Here is a 21442-nt window from a genome sequence, read left to right as displayed (position 1 = left end):
TGTGAACGCCTTTTTACATTATGAATAATAATCTCCAAATGTTTTATTACACATCAATCCATCAATCGGTAATATATGAAATATTGCAATCACAACATACTCATTGCACGGCAGCGACAAGGTAATGTGTCTTGCTGCTCATATTTTCAGCAACACAAAAAGCAAATGATCAGGTTTCATGTGTGACTTGAATATTGAATAGGTCACCTTTTAGAGGACTTTGGATCTTAGTTTTGCCCCCACCCCAACAATATAGCAGAGTTATATGTTCTTCTTCCCTCTGGCTATGAAGTCACATCTATCTATAACTACGGGCCTTCTATATTACGTTTACGTTTAATAATAAATAAATAAATATAATGCCTGGATGACATGAGGTTTTTACTTCATCCCATTTCCACCACTTTTTAAAAATTGTTTTTGAATTGTTTTGCAGTGGAATCTTAAACAAAAAATAATCACTAACACTCACAGGCGCCTTTCCTACCGCTTTTAAAACAACTTAAATTAAAACACAAGACACAGACGACATAGATTGTTCTGTCATCTCCAACTACGGAATAATCTCCAACCTGCCTCCAATTTTAGAAAAAACAGCTGAATGATTTCTTCTGCGACAACTCATTCAGGTCACAGGACCCAGCGCAGTATGGGAACCTTGTTAAGTATTGTAACTCAAGTTTATAGGCATAGTCTTCTTGGAGCTGACATAACTGAAATCATCCCTACACACGTGCAGCCACAAAGATTATTTTTGCGCCCTTGTGACTTGTTCGGGCTTCCCTTACGTCTACATCAGCGACATATAGCTGTTATATGTCTAGCAGTTGTTATATATATGACTGCTAGTTAATAAAATAAGATAAGATAAAATAAGATAATCCTTTATTCATCCCGCAGTGGGGAAATTGCAGGATTACAGCAATAAAATAAAACAAGTAATATAAATAAACAGTAATAAAACAGTAAATAATATACAATAGGAGTATTATATATACAGACAGAATACACATGTATTTAAAATGTATTTATATTGCAGTTGAAGTAATTAAAGTGACCAAAGTGTTATTAAGTGTGTTTGTGGTCTACTGCAAGCTCAGCTGGTTGTGCAGCCTGCCAGCAGCAGGCAAGGAAGGACTTGTTACCTTAAAAGTCGGGTTACAAGCCGCTCCTACCTCCGGTCAGTGTCCCCGCTGTAGCAAGCTAGGAGCAGCGCTAGTTAGAGCTGCTACTAGCGCTGCTGCTGCTAGCTCCCCACTGCTGCAGCTACTGCCCGCGTCCCCTCTTCCCATGTCAGGTGTCGAGCCGGGGCTGGTCCCACTACCTTCGGTGGATGTCGGGGAGCTAGCGGAGAGCTAGCGGAAGTTAACGGGGAACTAGCGGAGCGCTGGCTGTCTACAGCGGGGAGCTAACAGGGACACTGACCGAAAGTAGCAGCGGCTTGTAACCCGACTTTTATGGTAGTTACATTAAGTAACTTACAGTCTATAGCTTCACCATCTCGTAGCTGTCGCTATTAGGTGAAGGGCGAAGCTGTACATGCCCCACTGTGACACCAAGACAAGGACGAGTGTTACACTCTCCTCACAAAGCACTGCCCCTGCATAAAAGGTGCCAGATCAGGTAGTGCTTCATATGCCATCTGGCACATTTAAACATTAAATGAGTCAGAGAAGACACATAAATATTACAGATAGAAACGGATGAAAGGGCGAGGAGAAACCCAGGATTCCACTGCACAGACGTCTGTCACTGTCGGCTGCATGTCACACAGCCAATGACACAAATGCTGTTTTGACAGAGCCGCACCATGCGACCCTTCCGCATGTCGACCGTGCATACAGCAAACTGAACACTGGGCGGAGTCAAGGAGGCACTTCTTCTGAATCATTTGGATGACGCATGGGGAAGAAATGTCACAGTTTTGGGTTGTTTCTGGTTTCCTGTCCTTGTTTCGTGTGTGCTCTGTTTCCCTGCACTTCATGCCCCTGATTGTTTCCTCCTGTGTCCAATCACTTGCACCTTCCCTGTGTATTTAAATCCTGTTTGTCTCCTGCCCCAGTGTCGGATTGTCCTGTGTCCCCTGTGTGTCCCCTGTGTGTCCCCAGTGTGTCCCCTGTGTGTCCCCTGTGTGTCCCCTGTGTGTCAGCCTGTTTACCTTCGCGCATTTTGTTCCAGTGTTTTTTGAAGCCTTGGCTTGTTCATTCCTTCTGCCTTTTGGATCTGAGTCTGTTGGAGACCTATTTTAATAATTGACGTTACACCTTGCATCAGACATTTGGGTCCTCTCTCTCAAGCCTCCCGATCAGTGTTCCCTCTAAGCTGCGCGCGTGCGCGGCCGCGCAGTCTAATCGAAGTGGCCGCGCAATAGATTTTTCAGACCGTGCACATTTTTCAGACCGCACAAACGATTTTTTTTCAGAGGTTAAAAATCTTTTTTGCGCCAGTGTTTCTGAGATAGGAGTGAGCCATCTCCACAATAATACGATCTTTGATGTGACGTGTCGAGTCTTCTTAGCCAATCAGCGTCCCGTTTCTCGACATGCGCTCTCTGTACCTCTGCTAGCGCTCTGCCTCCGTTAGCACCCTCCACCCCCGCTGTCCTCCTCCGGGCGCCAGGAGTGAAGCTCGCCCAGAGCGCCACATGAGCTCGGGCCGGCGCTGTTTAGGCTCCTCTTGGCGGGCCCTGCTCCAGCAGCTATTATGAAATAGTCTGAACTGACACAGGTAGGATGAAACTTTCAGACATATTTAAATATGAAGAATATGAAGTTATTAAATTGTTTAAATAGGCTACCTTTAGGAAAAATGACACCATGCCAATTTAATAGACCTATAATTATTGTTAAGCACTGCATTAGCATTTTTCTTTCAGTGAAGTTCCACTTAAATGTTGTACCTGCTGAGAAATGACTAGACACCTTTGATACTTTTATTTTTTATATATATCATTATCAGTCAGAACCAGTGAACCAGTCATAACCTCCCATTATTGAAGTTCAACAAATATCCTTAAAGTTCAACTAAACTGACTGGTAAAACACCATCATTAAAATGTTCCCAAAGTCCAGCCATTATAAAGGATATTGAATAAAAATCAACCTTGTATACATACGCAGGCTTGTGGTCATTTTCGGCAGGTCGCGTGGTTGCGAATTGCTCACAGTGCTGAAATGTGCGCTCAGAAAAAAAAAAATTTGCTCAGTGTTGAAAAAAATTAGAGGGAACATTGCTCCCGTTACAAGAAACCCTTCAGAGAAATGGCCATTTACCTGTGTAATATGTGTAATATGTGTATTATGCTGTAGTGAGAGGGTCTTGTGTCCTGGATAGTGTGCACCGCTGCAGGGGGGGACCCCTAACCTTTCCAAGCACTCACGTTCAACACGAGGCCCATAGTCGTTGGCCTATCTCCAAATGGCGACAAATTAGCATGGTGGAGGATCGCACCGCCCAGCTGCGACAGTGCATCTCTGGCGCCATGGGAGCTGACAAGGTTTCCCCCAGCAGCAGCTGCACCAAAATAATGGCCGTGACATCATGTATGCTTTACTGACCAAGACCAGTTGGTCCTCCATTTACATCTGTCATCTGAAAGGCCATCTATCCAGGGTGCTTGGTGAAAACTGTCACATCAAAAAGCAAACTCCATGATAAGAAGACTGGGTTTGGGTTTCCGCTTACGCAGTCCACCAACTGATTGGAGATTGGATGTCAAAATTAAACTGATTGTGAATGCCGGCAACTACTTATGCAGTTTATCTCCTCACACTGACAACGTGTTACTCTTATCTCCACAACACTCATCTCCTGTGTCTCGAGCAGAAAGACTTGCACCATTCAGGACAGCGCTCAATCAGTTGGCTTGTTTTGATTACCGTGCTGTGTTTTTTTTTTCTTCTGATTTGCAGAAGAAATGCCTCCCTGTAAGTGGCTTCCCGTTAGAGCGAAACACAAGTTATCTGGCTATAGACACATTCTAGAATTGCAGATATTCACTTATTGCCCTGACACTGTGAGTTTGTGGACATGATCACTTGTTTCATGGTTTTACCTGCAGCAATGAACAGATTTTTGGAAAGTCACAGTGCTTGTGCTCTTTCTTGCTGCATCCTGTTGCCATTGCATTACGGAGCATCTGTCCAGTCAGGCAGCATCCGCCACATTACTCGCTCCATTAGCTGCAGTCAAACTGAACACATGGGCGCTTCAAAATGGTAAAGACAAATATACAAGTATTTAGTAACAATAAATGACAGCAATGGTGAAGGAGTTTGGCGGTGTAGAAGAAGCAAGAGACAGGAAATACAGTGACCCTTTGTCGGGTTTTAGGAGGTTAATTACTGATGTGGGAGTGGAACTTGCTTCTGCTATATTTCCATGTTCTACTCTGTGCAGGTGGTACAATCCTAAAATTAAAGGCTTTTTATAATTTAATGTAACTTTTTTTTTAAATGACAAAACACCAGATATCTAAACCTGATTTTTCATAGAATGGACTTATTATATTTATATGAATATACCATTATATAGCTGGCTGTTTTCAACATACCAGTTTACCTAAGGATGGTAGAGCCTAAATCATCCATGTGTTAAAGTGGACTGTTGTTATTAATACTAAAATAATTGCAAGTAGAAAATTGCTTGCCTTATTTACTCAATGTAAAGTTGATACATGAAGCCTGTTAATTACCTGGGGAGTTATTCTTTTCTGCATGTTAACAGACCAATTACATTACATTTCAAACACCCCAAGACCATCTTGCATTTGACCAATTTTCCTTTTCATCCTCAAATCCTCCATCCAGCAGATTGACTGAAACCATTTTTTTTCAAAAAGCTGCATTCAATGCTCTTAAGCGAGTTAGTTGATTAAAAACCGGCAAATCCTGGAGACCAAACCCTCCGAAAAACAACGCAGGCTTTCACCATCGTCTAAAACACTTGAACTGTCCTCATTAAATGCCACCACTGCCACGTTGGCCTCTCGGAGCCGAGCTGTAGTCGGGCATCAGCTTTGATTGCTCCCTGGCCTGGAGTGGAGCTGCAGACCCACACAGGGCAGCAGTGGGCAGGTGCAGGAAAAAGGCCCTTATAATTGTCTGGCTAGTGTGGCCGGGCCTCCGGTGGGTCTGGGCTGCAACTCCCGAGGAAGACACACAAAATGAGCCACTGCATCAAAAATTGAGGTTGGCAACCTCCGTGCACGTCTGGGCGATTTTTCAAATGAGCATTTCTCAGCCCCAGAGGAAGCCACGGCGCTCCTGCTATCATATGCAATTGGAATAGAAATGGACACAAAATACTTATTTAGCTGGCATGCATAAGTAGGTTGGGCAAGAGAGCAAGCTGTGATGTTCAAAGAGTGGCTGATAAGAGTGCAGGAACGGAAAGCGACGTATTTTATTTCCTATGAAATGAGGTTTTGAAGGTTTTGTGTATTTTAGTTTCTGTAGTTTTTCTGTTAAGCCTTGCGTTTCCTTTTCCTGTCCTTTAAACAATAAAAGAGATCAGAGAAATGTGCTTTGAGTCCTAATAAAACAACAAAGGCTTCTGTGTGTCCTGCGTCCACTGACGAAGCCCGGAGCAGAAATAGCTTCATTTCCACATCAGAGGTCCTAAACCGCTTTTGAAAGTTTGATAGATGTGACTCTAGACGATGTGCGATCCGGTGTCTTTAATCCAAAGCAGTGACAACATAAGGGTGGGCATTGTTTTGCATACAATAGATTAAGATTAAGTGAAATGGCAGTTTATTCTTTAACTTGCCTTACATGACAAATCACAGACATAAAATGTCATTATAATTTATAGTGAATATAATATTATTTTAAGTGGGATTAGATCAAATTGTTCAGAGATTTGAATTGATTGCTTAAAAGTCGTTATTGTGAGCAGTGAGTCTCACCTGCACCGGGAACTATTCCAACCCATAATAATTATTCACTAGCAACTACCAGAAGGAGTTTGCAGGTCGGTATGTCTTTTGATATTTGTGTGCCTTATTATATATATTTTCTTATACTATTAGCATATATAGCAATGTTTGTTTGTTCAATCTTAAGTTTATTGTAATTCTGTGTGTACGGAGGACCTAGCAAAATAAGCTTTTCATTGTACGGAGTAACTGTCTGTTATCTGTGCATAGGACAATAAAAATATCTTGAATCTTTTGAATAGATTGCATGGTCTCCACCAACTGAACCAAAACAGTGACGTGTCAGACAGAAAAACCTCAACAATACGCTGAAAGACAACAATATGTTGAAAAGACATATTCAGAGTCGTTCAGGGTCTTCAGAACAATGGCGTCCTGTTTGCGGAACAACAGGCTGACGAGATAACGGCTTTCAGCATGATGGGACATTTTTTGGCCTTCCTTTCCTAATCCCCAAAGCTGTTTCCAAAGTTCACAGGGTGTCTAATATTTCTACTCCCTTATCCCAAATATTTGTATTCCCTTTGGGGCTTTTCCTGAAATCTGATGATTTGAAGAAAATCCGCTTGCCTTGGATCCACTTTGTACGACACGCTTGAAAAGAACTTGGCAGTTGATTGAGGGAGATTTGCATTTGGCCGACCAAATCACTATTTTTATAGACTCGTTCGGTGATTACATATTCTCTGTGTTAATGTTACTTTCAGATGGAATTAGTTCTTTATGTGCTCTGATGCTCGTAGTCCATTAATTTAGTTTTATTGCCGCTAAATTAGATTCACTTACCCCCTCTGGCAAGGAAGCATAATGATCATAAAAATAACTTATACCCCTAAACATTTGCTCTCAAAATATTCAAGTACACTGTAGGTAGGCCACCTGAATGTCAATAACCTTCAAAATGTTGCAGGTATCTATTGCGATATGAACTGTATTATTCTCGTCTTATTATTTCATTTCTAAAAGTCACAGTCTCTCTGCCTGGCTAGGATGTCGCGTCTCAACGCCTACTTTAAGTTTCCATAGGAACCTTTTCTCTGGGGATCTGGCATTGAGATGATGATAATATTTTCACCTTCACCCGCCGCAATCTGGGCAGACGGTGTTATGTTTTAGTGCCGCTATCAAGCCATTATGAGTTTGCATGAGTGTTTTCTTTCTGCTGGGAGACTCTCTGGGTCACTTTGGGAATTGTGTCTGATTGCAGCTTGTGTGGTGAACTATGAAGTACATTTTTAAAAAGAGTCGCACAGATTGCTCTGCGGGGAGCTGCAGCCAGGACGACGCCGACGAGAACAAACAGTGTCGGACAAGAAAAGCAAAGCAGCACATGCTGATTGCGGAAATATCTCAAAACATCTGCCCCTCGAGGAGGCAAAGGCTGCTACTTGAGAGTTGTTAGCGCCTCATTATACAAAATAGACCCGATGTTGGAGTTGAACTAAGATGTAGACACATAAATATATTCTTGCATGAGAAAGTAAATACATTTTTCAAAACAAAAGATGGTTTGATGCTCTGAATTATTAATACATATAACTAAGCGTCAATTCTACTTAAAGGCCAAAAGACAATTTGCATTTATTTTTTTGCATTTTAATTTTTGCTCAGTATTACTTGAGAGACTTACAGACACTAGACCGTATGTCATATCAAATATAAGATATTATATTCGAGTGTGAAACCTAATGTTCAGCAGCACTTTGACCCAACAGTTGTGGGATTGAATTATTTAAAAAGTGGATGTATTTGTTTTGAGAAATAAAGAGATCTAATGAAACAATGAAATTCAAGAGACATGAAAAACAAATTCAAGAGACACATTCATATTCAGAAGGGCATGGACCTTTTGTTTCACTCTTTTGCTCACCTTGTTTTTAATGATAATATATGCGCTTCTTTATTATTATTTGGTCTTGCATAAAGCCTGAACCGTCATTTTGTTGCTTTATGTTCACATTTATGTTTTCAAACCACGTTCACTTGCTCGCACTCCACTTCTTGTCTGTTTTTGCTCACATCTCTGCTCTGCTCGGCACATGTCGACTCGTAGAATCCTGTGAATCCATCGGCAGGACGGGGATCCACTCGTTGCAACGCAGCTCCAGGTGCTTCTGGAGGTGAAGGACTCCACACTGAGCCTCGACTCTAACAGGGCCTGTTTAATTTGGTCTTTTTTCTTTGGGAAGAATGCATGTAAACAGAGCCAAACGACATGGATAATTAAACAATATGAAACGTGATAGTTTTCACCGAAATAATTAAACATTCAGCTCATCTGGTTATTTCTATTCAAAACATTGGATTTTTGAAGTAGCTTTCACTCTTAACCTGGTGAGTTGGTTGAAACTGACACATTTTAATGACCACAGCTCTGGAACATGATGCTTTTTTTTCCTCCCGCAGCCTGAAAGACTTGAACTTTTCTCTGCAAATGCCACCTCGCCTCTCAAAGTGGAGCTGCACATGAGACTTCTTCCCATGGGATTATGAAGTGCTTTGGGGATTAGATTTACTCTCAGGTTTTAATTGGAATGGCAAAACCTTTTTTTCTCACTTTTTTAATCATTCATGTGATTTTTTATGTATTTAAATTCAATACATTGATATGTTGTTGTAGCATTATGGCATTGTGCCTGGTCTATCTCATGGTTATACATTTATGAGAAAATCAATCACATAACAAAAAAAATAGTTATTTCAACCTTTGCACCCTAGTGGTATAAAACCGATTAAAGAAAAATAAATTCCCATATTACAGCCGTCTCAAACGGAATTAGATTTGAATGTCATTTCTGTTAATTTCAATTTAAGATATGACTATGGCTGCGGAGCTAAAATATTCGGATTTCAAGCCAAGGCCATGATTTGACTCCCTTAAGTGCAGACAGAAACGCCACATCATTTAGCCGTGTCCCAAATAGTCAGCGAGCTCCTGACTGAGCGATTGGAGCGAGAGTTCAGAGACGGTCCTTATCGCCAAAGCAGCGCTGAGTCAAAGAGAATCTTCTTTTAAAAATCTTTGAGGTACACAACACTTTTGCCTTTATGACTATAAAGACGCTTTAATGGGCATTCCTTTGCTTTAGTTACCACCTGCTCTGAGTTTAATGTCCCATTAACACTTTCAGAAATACCTAAATGTCCCATTTTTATGCCTCTTTTTGCCGGTGACCGTTGTGGCCAGAGGTATTACATTTATGGGATGTCTCTCCGTCCCATTTGCATGAACGCATTATCTCAAGAACGACTGAAGCCAAATGTCCACTTGGGCTCAATGATGACGTCACTAGAATTTGGAGGTCAAAGTTCAAGGTCACTGTGATTTTTGGTCATAACTCCATAATTTAAAAAGCTAATTATGTCGCACAAATGCCTAATAGCATTACATGATGAAGCTATGACATTTTGGTATGTATATAAGCTACAACTTCACTGGTTGGTGGAAGCACACAGCCGCGAGGCGGTAATTGGTGATGGATGGTTGGGATATGACGGCTGCCTGAGCACGAAGAAATTCGATTCAATCTTCCTCATTGTTTCCATTTGGACCTGTGCTTTAATGAAAATATCACATTTTTGGTGTGAATCCATATCAATACTCTGAGTTACATGGAGCCATGGAGCAAAACATTGTGCACAGATTTCTCTTTTGATTGTTGTAATGCATGGATCATTTCAAACCAAATCACTATGCAGGAAAATAATGACAAAAGCAGAACACCCGCCACTGGCACATGAAGGGGCGAACGCTCTGTTCCATTCAATGTTGGAAGGAGGAGATTCCCTGATGGTGAAGCGTAATTACAGTGTATTAGCATGCCACAAGGATTTTTTCAGATGTTAGACCATAAATGTATGATACATTGACACTTGTGAGATTTGATTTAGGTAGCGAAAATATGTGTATGTTCTCCAGGCAGCCGCTAATGTGAGTTCCTAAATTCAACTTCCATTTATCCCTCCATCAAACCATTCTCCATGCTCGCCGGGTGCTGCAGCAATTTCCAAGCATCCACTTGGTCGGATTACTAAACTAAAATGCCACTTTATATTCCAAATTCACATGTTTAGTAATTTATCACTCAACTTTTGGTTTGATTTTAGAGGAAATGTTTTTAAGATGACAAACATGTTAAAAATAATGATTTAAAGAGTTAGATTATTTTTTCTTTCTTTTTTTATTGTGATGTAACGGCAATCTTTCATATTCTACTTGTACTTTCCACTTTATCTATTGTTTTATTCAATTGTGCTAGCAGGAAAGAACAATTTTCATTTTTTTCTGACATTTCTGGCAGAAGGCAACATTGCCGTTTTTAAAGTGTGATGGGGAATACTGCGGGCGATGTCAGTCTCTGAACCTGCGTGTTCACACCGACTGCTTTCATCATGTGAAATGGTTAAAGATCAGAGAGGAGAAGGAGAATGGCTGCGTGTGGAGCATTCAGGCTGGCTGCATACGATTCGTCTGCAGCACAAAGCGCTTGAGGGACGCGGAGTGTGAGGCTTTTATTTCACGGCTTGGAGTAAGACATAAACCCCCGCAAATTACAACCGACTACAAACCAGTGATGGAACCACCTGAGATAACGGGCTTTGATGCTGTGTCTCCACCCGCTGCCTCCAGCAGCCATCCATCACCACAAATCCAAAAGAGATCTAAAGCACATAATCTCTCTTCTTTTTTATTACAGAGCATCATATGCAGCTCATAGAAGAATGAACAGCCGCCAAATGTGGTCAGTTGTTGTTTTAGTCTCACATACAAAGAAATGCATGCATCAAAAGCTTTGTGAGGAGCTATCATATCATAAGAGAGAATACTTTTTGTTCTTTCGAGGTCTCATATCTTGGATTGATGTCCACAGTAATAAACTAGTGTTTAATGTTCCAGATAAAGATGATAAAAAACCATCTTTTTTCTTTTAATCAGTTATGTTTTGGTTACATCACCTGACCTCTAACAAGCTATCAAATGAAGTCACTGTTGCACTCAATAATATGATTTCTTTTCTGCGGAATGTGCTTTCAGAAAGGAATGTTAAAAATGTCATTCAGAGATGCAATTTGAAAATGAGTTGAATAGCTCTGAAGGATGTTCACCATCCACTAAATGGTGCATTTTATATAAAGAAGAAATGGGTCTTGAATGCAGCCGTTTGCATTTGGCCCTTTTCTCGCTGCCTTTTTCTTACAATATTTCTCTCTACTCGTTTTATATATTTAAATAACAAAATATATATTGAGTCGGTAACTGAAAAAAAAAACGGGTGTTGTGGCGATGCCCAAAACTAATTTGCTGGATTAGTTCAACAGCCATCTGATGTGTAAAGCCTTCAGAAATCCTCAGAAACCCGACCCCAACTAATTTGCAGAGATGGCCCTAGCTGGTCCCAAGGATTGGCATTGGGGTCAATCGCTATGTATTGCAAGAAAATCAGTACTAGCACAGAAAAAAAGCAGATAAAAAAACCATCCCCTCATCTGTTTCTTCCACCACTGCCAGTGTTGCAGTGCTGATCTTGTACACAACTGCTGGCTTCTACGGCGCGAGCACACATTTAACAAAGTATGGGCGCACCATTGAGTGACTATAGGTTCTGATGCTGGGGCTGAGCACGATTCGGTTAGTTTTAACAGCAAAGAGCAGTCAGATAGCAGCCGGATTAAGTGGCAAACGTCACTGGTTATGGGGCATATCAGCTGTCCATTAATGTTAAGTCTGTGGGTCATTTGAAAACAGGTACAACATTAAACTTGCTTGATTAGGGAAAAAACTCCTCCTTCACCACACAGACCTTTCACCTCACTACACATAGACCTTTCCCAGGAGAAATTCTGAAGAGCACAGGTGTTCAATGATATCCGTTGAGAACTAAGTTTATTGCAGCTCATTAGGGTTATTAAAATACACCTGTTCTTATTCTACCATGTCAAAATGTCCGCTGTTTAAAAGGTACATTGCGAGTGGACTACAGTACATTAAGACGCCTTCTTTTGAGGCGTTGTTGCATCAATTCATTCCCCCCAAAATGCCAAAAAGACATTTTTCATACAGTTTTGCAATTTATTTTAATTCAACTGAAATATCACATTTCCCTAGGTATTTAGACCATTAAATCAGAACTTTGTTGAAGCACCTTTGGCAGCATTTACAGCCTGCATGTGACCAGTTTCAGAGATCTGGATTTGGGGATTTCTTGCCTGAGCTTTGATGCTCTGCAGTCCGGTCCTGCAACCGCATGGCTTGGTTTTTGGTCTTTTGTGTGCCTTTCCAAGGTTCAATCAAGTGAAGTTTCCACAGGTTGACTCCAATCAAAGGGGATCAAGAGAAATGGGAGGAACCGAGGTTGCATGTCAAGCTTCAAAGCAAAGGGCCGTAATACTTATGTCAATGAGGTACTTCACTTCTATTCTCTTTGATGAATTTGCACAACGTTATTACTTTATCATTTAAGGGTTATGATCTTTCTTGATATGAAGTTGAAAACCTGTTACTATCCATATTAATGATGGCTGTGTTGTATTCCCACATGACTGTGACACATTATTATGTTTATGTAATGTTCCAATGCCCTATTTTCAGGTTCCATAGTTTTAACAAATACTTCTATGTGTTTAAATCTTTCTTGCATACCAATTATTCAACACCCAAGGTATCCTAATTCTTCATTTTGATAGCGTGTTAGCGTATTTGTGATAATCACACCATGATATGATAATTGTTCCTCAATGGCCTATTTTATCAAATCAACATTTATCATCGTACCTCTAAGATAAACAGGGATTTGTATCTCACAATTTGGTGGATTTACCTTCAAACGTCCTGCGGCGAAAAACAAATTGTCCTTTCATTTAGCAGGTGCTCTGGCAACAGATCCAGATACATTAGAAAACAGCGTAGGCTACGTCCACATTGCAAGGCTTACTGCTCAATTCAAATTTGTTGGCAATGGTGGATCCCGCTCTTGCCACCTGGATGGTTTTCACAACTTGTACCGACAGTCCATCCCTCCTAAGCCTGTCACTCTCAGGCGCCCATGGGGATGGCGACTTGCCTATCGCACTCGTCTCCTAAGACAGTATACAGACCTCATATCGTCACATTGTTCCTCACTGTGGCCTCATTTTTTACTGCAATATACGTTCCACACCTCTATGGAAACAGTCAAATCATGGCTAGAAGTGCTAACTCAAAAATGTATTTAATGCAGTTTAATAAAGTATTAATTGTATAAATATTTCTTTTCAAAGTTGAATTTCCTTCAGGATTAATTTTACAAAAAAAAGGCAAACAATAGAATATATAACATTCAACTTTTTTCCCCAAGTGTTTGTGTTACCAATGTAAAAAATAAAAAAACGAGGCTCCACATGCTCTATATATTTTGAGCTACTTACATGTTTACAACCTCTGCTGACAGACCCTCTTATTGGTTCTCTTATCTGTGAATCAGAATATGCATGCTTGTGATTGGAGGAGAGTATTGGAGGGGCGGAGCCTGTTTTTACTGAGTGGAACGTGACACCAAATGTATCAGGAGAACTAAAACAGAGTAATACAAGTAATTCAGTACAAGAAGAAGAAAAGTTGTTTTTATTTTTGTCAGGTGACAAATATCAGTGTCCAATACCCATGATGCACTGTAATATAGTTATGTGGAGAGAGAGAGAGATTTTTCTATGACTGAAACTGTTCTGTGCCTGCAGCTTTAAAAAACACAGGTTATTTATTTGACAACCATTCTCACAGCGGTCACATGGTCAGTGATCGCATACGTATTTATTTATGATTTATGATCATGTATATATAAAAATGGCCCAGATATGACTGAAAAAAAAAAGATTTCTGTGTCAACACTACTTCGAAAACATCTGATATGTTATGAGAGCAACAAAATAATGCCTTTAATGATAACATAGCCTACGGATAACTGAAAAAGACACCAGCAGACGAGCACAGGTGTTATTAATTAACAACCTTAACAAAGGTCCTCTGTCTTCTGCATACTGGCTCACAATATTTAATAAACTCGTCAGGAATGGTATTCGTCACAAGGTGAAAATACTGTGTGTGTGTGTCAAGTATCTTTTGCATAAAAAGTGAACCATATGTAGACCACACATAAAAAGTTTTTTTATTTAGTGTATTAACAAATTGTATTATACATTTTATAGACATTTTTTTTGTCCTTCTTTTGATCCACAAACCACAGCATTATAAAAATAAAAGCACATGTAACATATTGTGATCACGGTGTTGTTTTCTTGTCTGCGAATCTGGAGTAATACAGCATCTATTTATTCATTTAGATTTCTTTTCTTTTTTCTTACAAAAATGTGTACTACAGCTTAAAAAAAAAAGAAAAAAAAAAGGAGTGATTTTATTGTTGAATGAAAACGCTTAAAACAACGAGATGCCCATCATGTGCCAGGTTAAAAAGATGGTAGTAAAATGAAAAATGTGTGTTTATTTTTTTGAGCTTGGGAAATCAATGTGATGGGGAAAAGTACAAACAAAAAAACATGCTGGTGTTGACATGTTTATAACCGTGAGATGAGAACATTGCTTGGGTAATACTTCATCAGCAAAAGCTTTTGTTTACACATGAGAGCAATTTCAAATTTGTGCAACCTACAAACGTCAGCACACTTGGCAACATAGTGGTGGGAGAGCTTTAAATTCATATTATTAACTGCCGAAGTTATTATTTCCATCAGGAGAAGAAGAAGAAAAAGAAAAAGAAAAAAGACGCTATGAGGCAAGTGTGGTGAAATCCTCCTTAATTCTACAATGTTGTACAAATTTATACGAAAAGCTGACATGAGGATCTCAAATGCACTCTGGAGATCCATGACGACGGTGAAAACGTCCCCCGAATGTCCCGCGCTCGGCTCCAGAATTGCTCTTAAAATCGGGGCCGGTGTGCTAACCGCTCCGCCATCTGCGCGCCTGGCCGCCGGCCCACTTATTAGCTACATAATTTGGTTGTTTCGTATTCCATGGAGTTGGGCTGCTTGGCGCTGAACGTCTGCAGCGCGGCCTGGATCCGGGCCACGTCCGTGGTGGACAGTTTGAGGCGGTGCCGCAGCAGACAGGAGAAGAGGTCCAGAAGCTGGGCCCCGGGTGGCGAGAGCCTGTTGACCCGATCCCGGATCTCCAGCAGCTGCAGCAAGGCGGAGTCCTGCGATCCCTGAGTATACGGGTAGTCCAGCTGTAAGATCAAGTCCTGGATTGCTTCCGGGTCAAAGTGCATACTGTAGCCGTACACCTGGATGCTGTTGATCTTCATTTGGCCTAGATTCCGCAACGGCTCCAGGTACTCCAAGGGCTCGTAATACACACTTCCATTCCCGGTGCTTGAGGGCGCTCTGATCCGGCTCCGGAGGTAAAAGTGGACCGTTTCAAAAAATGTTTTCCACTTGTTGCCCAAAGTCAACGTCCAGTTGTAACAGTCATACGGAAGGTCTAGTTTAGTCCTCTCCCAGTCCGGGTAGTTGTTCTGTTCAATGGGCATGATCCAGCTCTCAGAGTGGCTCCCCCCAAACGGGTTGATGTAGACCGACAGCAAGGGGTCCAGAGTGCTGTTCTTGGTAAGGCAGATCTGCAGAGTCATCCCCAGGAGCATGTGGACATGGTTGGACTTGTATTTATTACTTTTCAGCGTCAGCAGCATCCTCTTCCTCCACGACGGGTCGAACCAGTTGTTAAGCCGCACGTCGTTGCTGACGAAGATCCCGTGGATGCCGATGCGGTTGTCCCGCTTCTGCAGAAGGTAGCGCAGCTCCAGGTCCTGCAGGTCCGTCTCGAAGCCGATGTAGTGGTCGGTGGAGTCGGGCACCTCGTTGCGGCACGCGCCCTGGCTCAGCATGTAGCCCTGGTTGCAGGTGGCGCAGCGGGAGCGGTTCTCGTAGGAGCAGGAGGCGCACGAGGTGCCCTCCCCCACCGAGCAGGGGATCAGGCCCTGGCAGGGCGGGTGCTCGTAGGGGCAGGAGCAGCTCCGGGTCTCCTCCAGGTAGGAGCCGATGTGGTTGTTCTCGCTGCAGTACATGATGGAGAGGATGTAGTTCAGCCAGTAGCTGAAGGGCCTGCAAGAGAAAATGTATTTATATCAGTACATATATGCAATGAAATGAAGTATTTACAACAAAAAATATCTTCCCCAGAAACAAATTAAAGGAATGTCGGGAAACACTTTCAGGAACCTGTATAATTATGAGGGGAAAAAAGGCCATGTAGGGGACTAAATTATATATACAGGGTTCATACACATTCTGACCAATGGATTTCCATGACTTTTAACCAAATTTTCGTGACCAAATATTTTGTGAAATCTTGGTGTAAACATGAAAAAGTGAGAAAATGTAGTATTTAAACTAACAATGGGAATCAAAGCATACAGTATACCTTAAATGACACAAATGAATGAGAGACAATAGTTTGATTAAAAGAATAAACATTTATATAGATGCCTGTATGTATGTCTGCTTATATTTTGAGCGTCTTTCTTTTAAAAGCATATTAAATATGCCAAATTCAGCGTAAATGAACGACATGAACGCATGAATATAACACATTTCCATGACTTTTCCAAAACCTTTGGGATTATATTTTTTGACCGTAAGAACCCTGATATATAGTACATATCTTCACATAAGCATTACAATAAATTCAAGAATAAAAAAGGGTTTACCCTGTGTTTCTGTTTTACTTGTTCAGTTATCTCAGAATATATTTTTTATCATAAGATCCCTCTGCTATCTTGTATAACATGAAACTATTGTAGGACTCTTCCAGTGTTGCCGACCAAATAAATCCACCCAAATAACCACACTAAATCGTTAGCTTGTAGTATCATGGGTTTGCAATATGTTATGGCAAAAATATATTTAAAAAGAAAACCTTGGCTAAGGTTTAATAACTCTCGTCAGCTTTCCGATAAAACAATGTAGGCGAGGGCAGGAGGTCAACAGTCCGCCACAGCTCTGCATCGCTTCACTTCCTCCAGAGACGCATGCCCCCTCAACATTTACACGCTTCATTCAAATCCCTTCTAATTTGGATAAAATCCCTTGAGAATTTTTTTTCTTTTTTTTCTTTTTCTAATACTTCACTTTACAGAATATGTAATGTTAGTGAAAAAGGTTTAGCACTCAAAGTTTGCCAGTTGGCTTTCCAGCAGAACATCGTAATCAGATTCTGATTGCGATATTGTTCCGTTTTGATTAGTGCTGGAAATACGTCACATCTTCTTTTCCCAAATTGTCTTGTCCACTTTGCATCAACGAGAAGAGCTCAGAGACAAAATATAAATACAGAAATTGCTCATGTATAATAGTTTCATTTATTCTAAGAAACAAACTCTGAATCAAAATTCCTGAGACTGTTTATGAGAAGAAGAAAAAAGAGCAGATGGAGCGCATGACAAACATATAATGCCGTAAATCAGTCTTTCACCATCTTTGTTCCACATCTGTCACTTTTCTGAATCCTCTCCTGTTCTCTCGCTGTGTTAGCAGTTTTGTTATTGTTCTCATGTGCAGCTGCTCAATTAATTTAGGGCAAACAATGGTGCATGAATAAGTCATTTACGTTAAAAAAAAATACATTTTTGAAGGAATAATACAACATTTGTTCCAACCGTTGAGTAAATACAAGCCGTGTGTGTGCGGCACTGGGAATTTAAACTTGTATGATGCATATTAGATCAAAGCCATTAAAAGTCAGCAAAGTTTCTTTCCACAACTTCACAAAGCTCAGTTGAGAGCAAATATACGAGGCGCGTTTCAGAATTTCAAAATAAAGTTCTGCCCTTAGTACACGTCCCATTTCTACACAGGAACAAATGCCACATGGCAGCATTCAGTGCTGCCAAACGTTTGATGAGACACGATGATGACAAATGTCGGATGCATGTGCGCACACACACACAGCGCACACACACACACACACACAGCGCACACACACACACACACACACACACACACACACACACACACACACACACACACACACACACACACACACACACACACACACACACACACACACACACACACACACACACAGCAGCAGCAGCCCCAAAGTAGAACAGATGGATGTCATTTGCATCACATTTTAAACAAAAGCGTCTCTCCCACTCAAATGACGACTGAACACTTTGATACTTTTGATGTGAAAGCTCTGATTTAAAAAACTGCTTCAGGTATTCGGTGAAGGATAGACATGGTTTTTTACAGAAAGTAATCTCAAAGAGCTATGTAAATTTTTTGGGGATTTGATACAACACATTTAAATGCAATTTGTTTTGATAAAACTATTCAAAGTGACACATCGAGGCTCCTGGATTTCATATTCATGCAGGAATTGCATCGAAATGGAAAAGTTAATGTGATAATATCATGAGACTGTATGCACTGTGATGGATAATGGTGACATGTTATGCATGCAGGTAACATGTTTAAGACCTATTACACCATGTCAAACATTTACACTGTCAAAGTCCACATGACTGAGAAATCTTCGAAAAAAAGTCGGAAAAAATGCATTTATTATGCGGTATTAAAATGAGGAAATATGCTACACACAGATGCCATTCTAATTCTAAATATTCTATAAATGGGTCAATGACAAATAAGGCTTCAAAAAAGGTAATTTAAACAAATCTTTGCAAAATGGATGTAATGGATATTTTTGTGTCTGGAGTCTCAGTTGTTACCAAACATTTCATAGTGTTTTAAATAGTTTTTAACTTAACAGGCTAAAAACGTTCACGCGTGACGCAACCACAAAAAATGACATTATTATATATATTAATATTATAATTTCTTGGTGACGAGCCTCTTGTGGAGTCTGTAGAAACGTAAGCGTTTTGAACAACCGAGCCACTTTAATACAATATTCCGACTATCCAACGGCGGGGACATTTAGTCAACACAATGTGCTCACAGTCTTAACGGTACCCAGCGTCTCTGAGACTCATCCGTTAGAGTCAGCTGTGCATGTCTCACCTCCAGAGTGGAAGCTGTGCACAGCGAGGGAGAGGAAGCTGTCCCGCCATCAGAAAGCCCATGGTCTCAGCAGGACATGTACACTGTCATGGAGGCGCAGTGTGCAGCGCGGGCCAGAGAGGAGCTGAGTGTTCACGCTGCAATCTGTTCATTGTCTGTCAGCTCATTCCACACTGATCAATGCATTACCCAAACTTTCTCTTTCTGCTACAGATTCAGTTTTTTACGAGTAAGCTAAACTTTTTTCTCCTCTGAAGAGGCAAAAAAATATGTAATCTGTGGTTGTGTGCGACTCTGTCCCTGATAGTCGGACACCTTGTGTTCTCTGACAGCTCAAAACCCAAAAAGCACGCTCCCCTTATCTCTAAAGACTGTACTAGAGAGTCACAATAGAAACTCCAAAATTGATTTTTGGCGTAGTGTTACAAAGCATTTCATATTTTTCTGTTTGCTTTTTCATCTGACAAAAGACCATGATGCCACATGAATAATGGCTGCGGAGATATATGAATATTTCTTTTTACAAAAAGGGGGAAAGAAAGAAAAAAAAACTCCATGAACTAGGTCATTACAATGTGGAAATAATCTGTGGAATCATTCTATTATGTGCTATGCTTGTCAATGTAAGACATGTATTTTACTAATGTCATTGTGTGTAAAGTTTGGCATATCATTTACAAAGTTAAAAGGGTTTTTCATTTTTTTTTCTTTGAACCGCATTAATATGAAAAAACAATCAGACTCTCCTTAGATCCTTTGAGAGCACCAGGTTACTTATTACACAGCAGGATCCCAAATATCCAGTTTAAATCTTTACTTCCATCACTCCCACTACATCTCATTACTGCCTTTACTGCGCTCCCTAAATTTGCCCCAGATACCGTCCAGCTGAAGTGTTGAGAAGTATTGAATATTACATTCAGTGCAGATGTTGTTATTTGCCTGTATGGATTCATAACCACAAAGCCCACAAGTCACTTATTGCTTCATCATCTCATTGTCAGTAGTTAGTGTTGTTAGCATTGCCCCTTCAAAATAAAAGTACCAGCCTTTTTAATACATATATCGGGACATCAAGCAACACATACTTGAGGAAATACTTGAAATGAATACACATGAAGAACAGCATTATATTTAATAATGCTGGACTACAGGAAACATATGGAAATATTGGTTAAACCGACTGATGTCAGGTCAACAAAGAGAGTTACATTTTGGAAATGGTGGAGATTATTAAAACCGTTAAAACTTTGACTTAAACATCACAGCCTACTTAATGACTATTACTGGCTCAACCAATCACATTGCACTGGACTGGAGAGCTGAGCGCTATTCAAAATCAGAACAAATAGGTAATATGCAAGTTTCAATACAAATTCTTAGATGCAGTTTTCCTCCGTATGATGTCAGTCGACAATAATAAATAAAGTGTGATGGCTATCACCAAGGGAACCGTATATTTCGCCATCCTCTAAACACCAATGCCGTAAAAACATACGACATGAGACACAACTTTAGTTGGTGCTGCTTTCCTTTCATTTTAGTGGCGGGTAAAACCTCGGTGCATTCTAATAGTAAATAAGGACGAATGCAATTTGTCTGTTTAGTGGGCTGTAAATAATGTAGGATAGAGTGAATCAACTCTGTAGTCCACCGGCCATGTTGCTGCTACAAGATTAGAATCTGCTTTGTCGAACGGTCCGTACAAAAGCGGAACATTTTAAATTGCAGCCGCTCTCAGGTTAACAATGCATCTTGTGCGTGTTTGTACGATCTGATACGATGTCGCAGGTGAGCGTTAAAATGAAGGAACGGGGATGATACCCCCCGAGGCGCTGGGCAATGAGATGAAGCTGCAACTAAAAATCACATTGCAGAGCCTTTATTATGTAGTTCTCAACCCAAACCGCTGAAACAAAACACCCTGCATGGCTGAAATGGTTGTACTGATGAAATCAGCTTGGAGTTGGCAAACTATGTGACTTTTTTTCCTTTTAAGAATAACACAGAAATAGATCGAACCATCTACTGAGGAGACATGGAAAACTTTTTTTGTCTCGACTAGTTAACCAACAGGAAGAACTCCCGAACTTCGCATATTCCTTTTTAAAACACTGCACACTTTAATTTCACAGGAGGATGACTTTTGATTTCCTGGATGTAAAGGAGAGTTGGGCTGGGAGTGCAGCAAAGTCATCGGGTGTGACGCTATAGCTCACTTCAGTGGGACCTCCGTTGAATATCAAAGCGCCAACGTATTGTATGGATTATTTGCATAATGCATAGTTGAGGGGATAACAAAGTGCTGCGCACAGAGTGGGCTGAAGAGAATAAATGAGCACTGCCGTTCACAGGTCGCTTGAAATAACTTGTGATGCAGACTTTGGATATTTTTTTCTTCTTATTTTCACACATGCACAAGCACACGCTGGCTTACACACACACACACACACACACACACACACACACACACACACACACACACAAATA

General features: G+C 40.7%; 1 protein-coding gene across 1 annotated transcript in view; it reads right to left on the bottom strand.

The window, feature by feature from the left end:
• Nucleotides 1-14913: 14913 nt before the first annotated feature.
• brinp3a.1 (bone morphogenetic protein/retinoic acid inducible neural-specific 3a, tandem duplicate 1) overlaps nucleotides 14914-21442 on the bottom strand; it is a gene marked incomplete at both ends in the record, with an annotated part of 44088 nt that continues 37559 nt past the window's right edge. The window contains one exon of the mRNA XM_079221064.1: nucleotides 14914-16030. Within this exon, the coding sequence (XP_079077190.1) occupies nucleotides 14914-16030 (1117 nt within the window). The remainder of the gene's footprint in view (nucleotides 16031-21442) is intronic.

This window comes from Taurulus bubalis (assembly GCF_910589615.1).
Source record: "Taurulus bubalis genome assembly, chromosome: 7".
Taxonomy (NCBI): Eukaryota; Metazoa; Chordata; class Actinopteri; order Perciformes; family Cottidae; genus Taurulus; species Taurulus bubalis.
The sequence above is the reverse complement of the archived record's forward strand: the minus strand, read 5'-3'. Positions and strand labels throughout refer to the sequence as shown.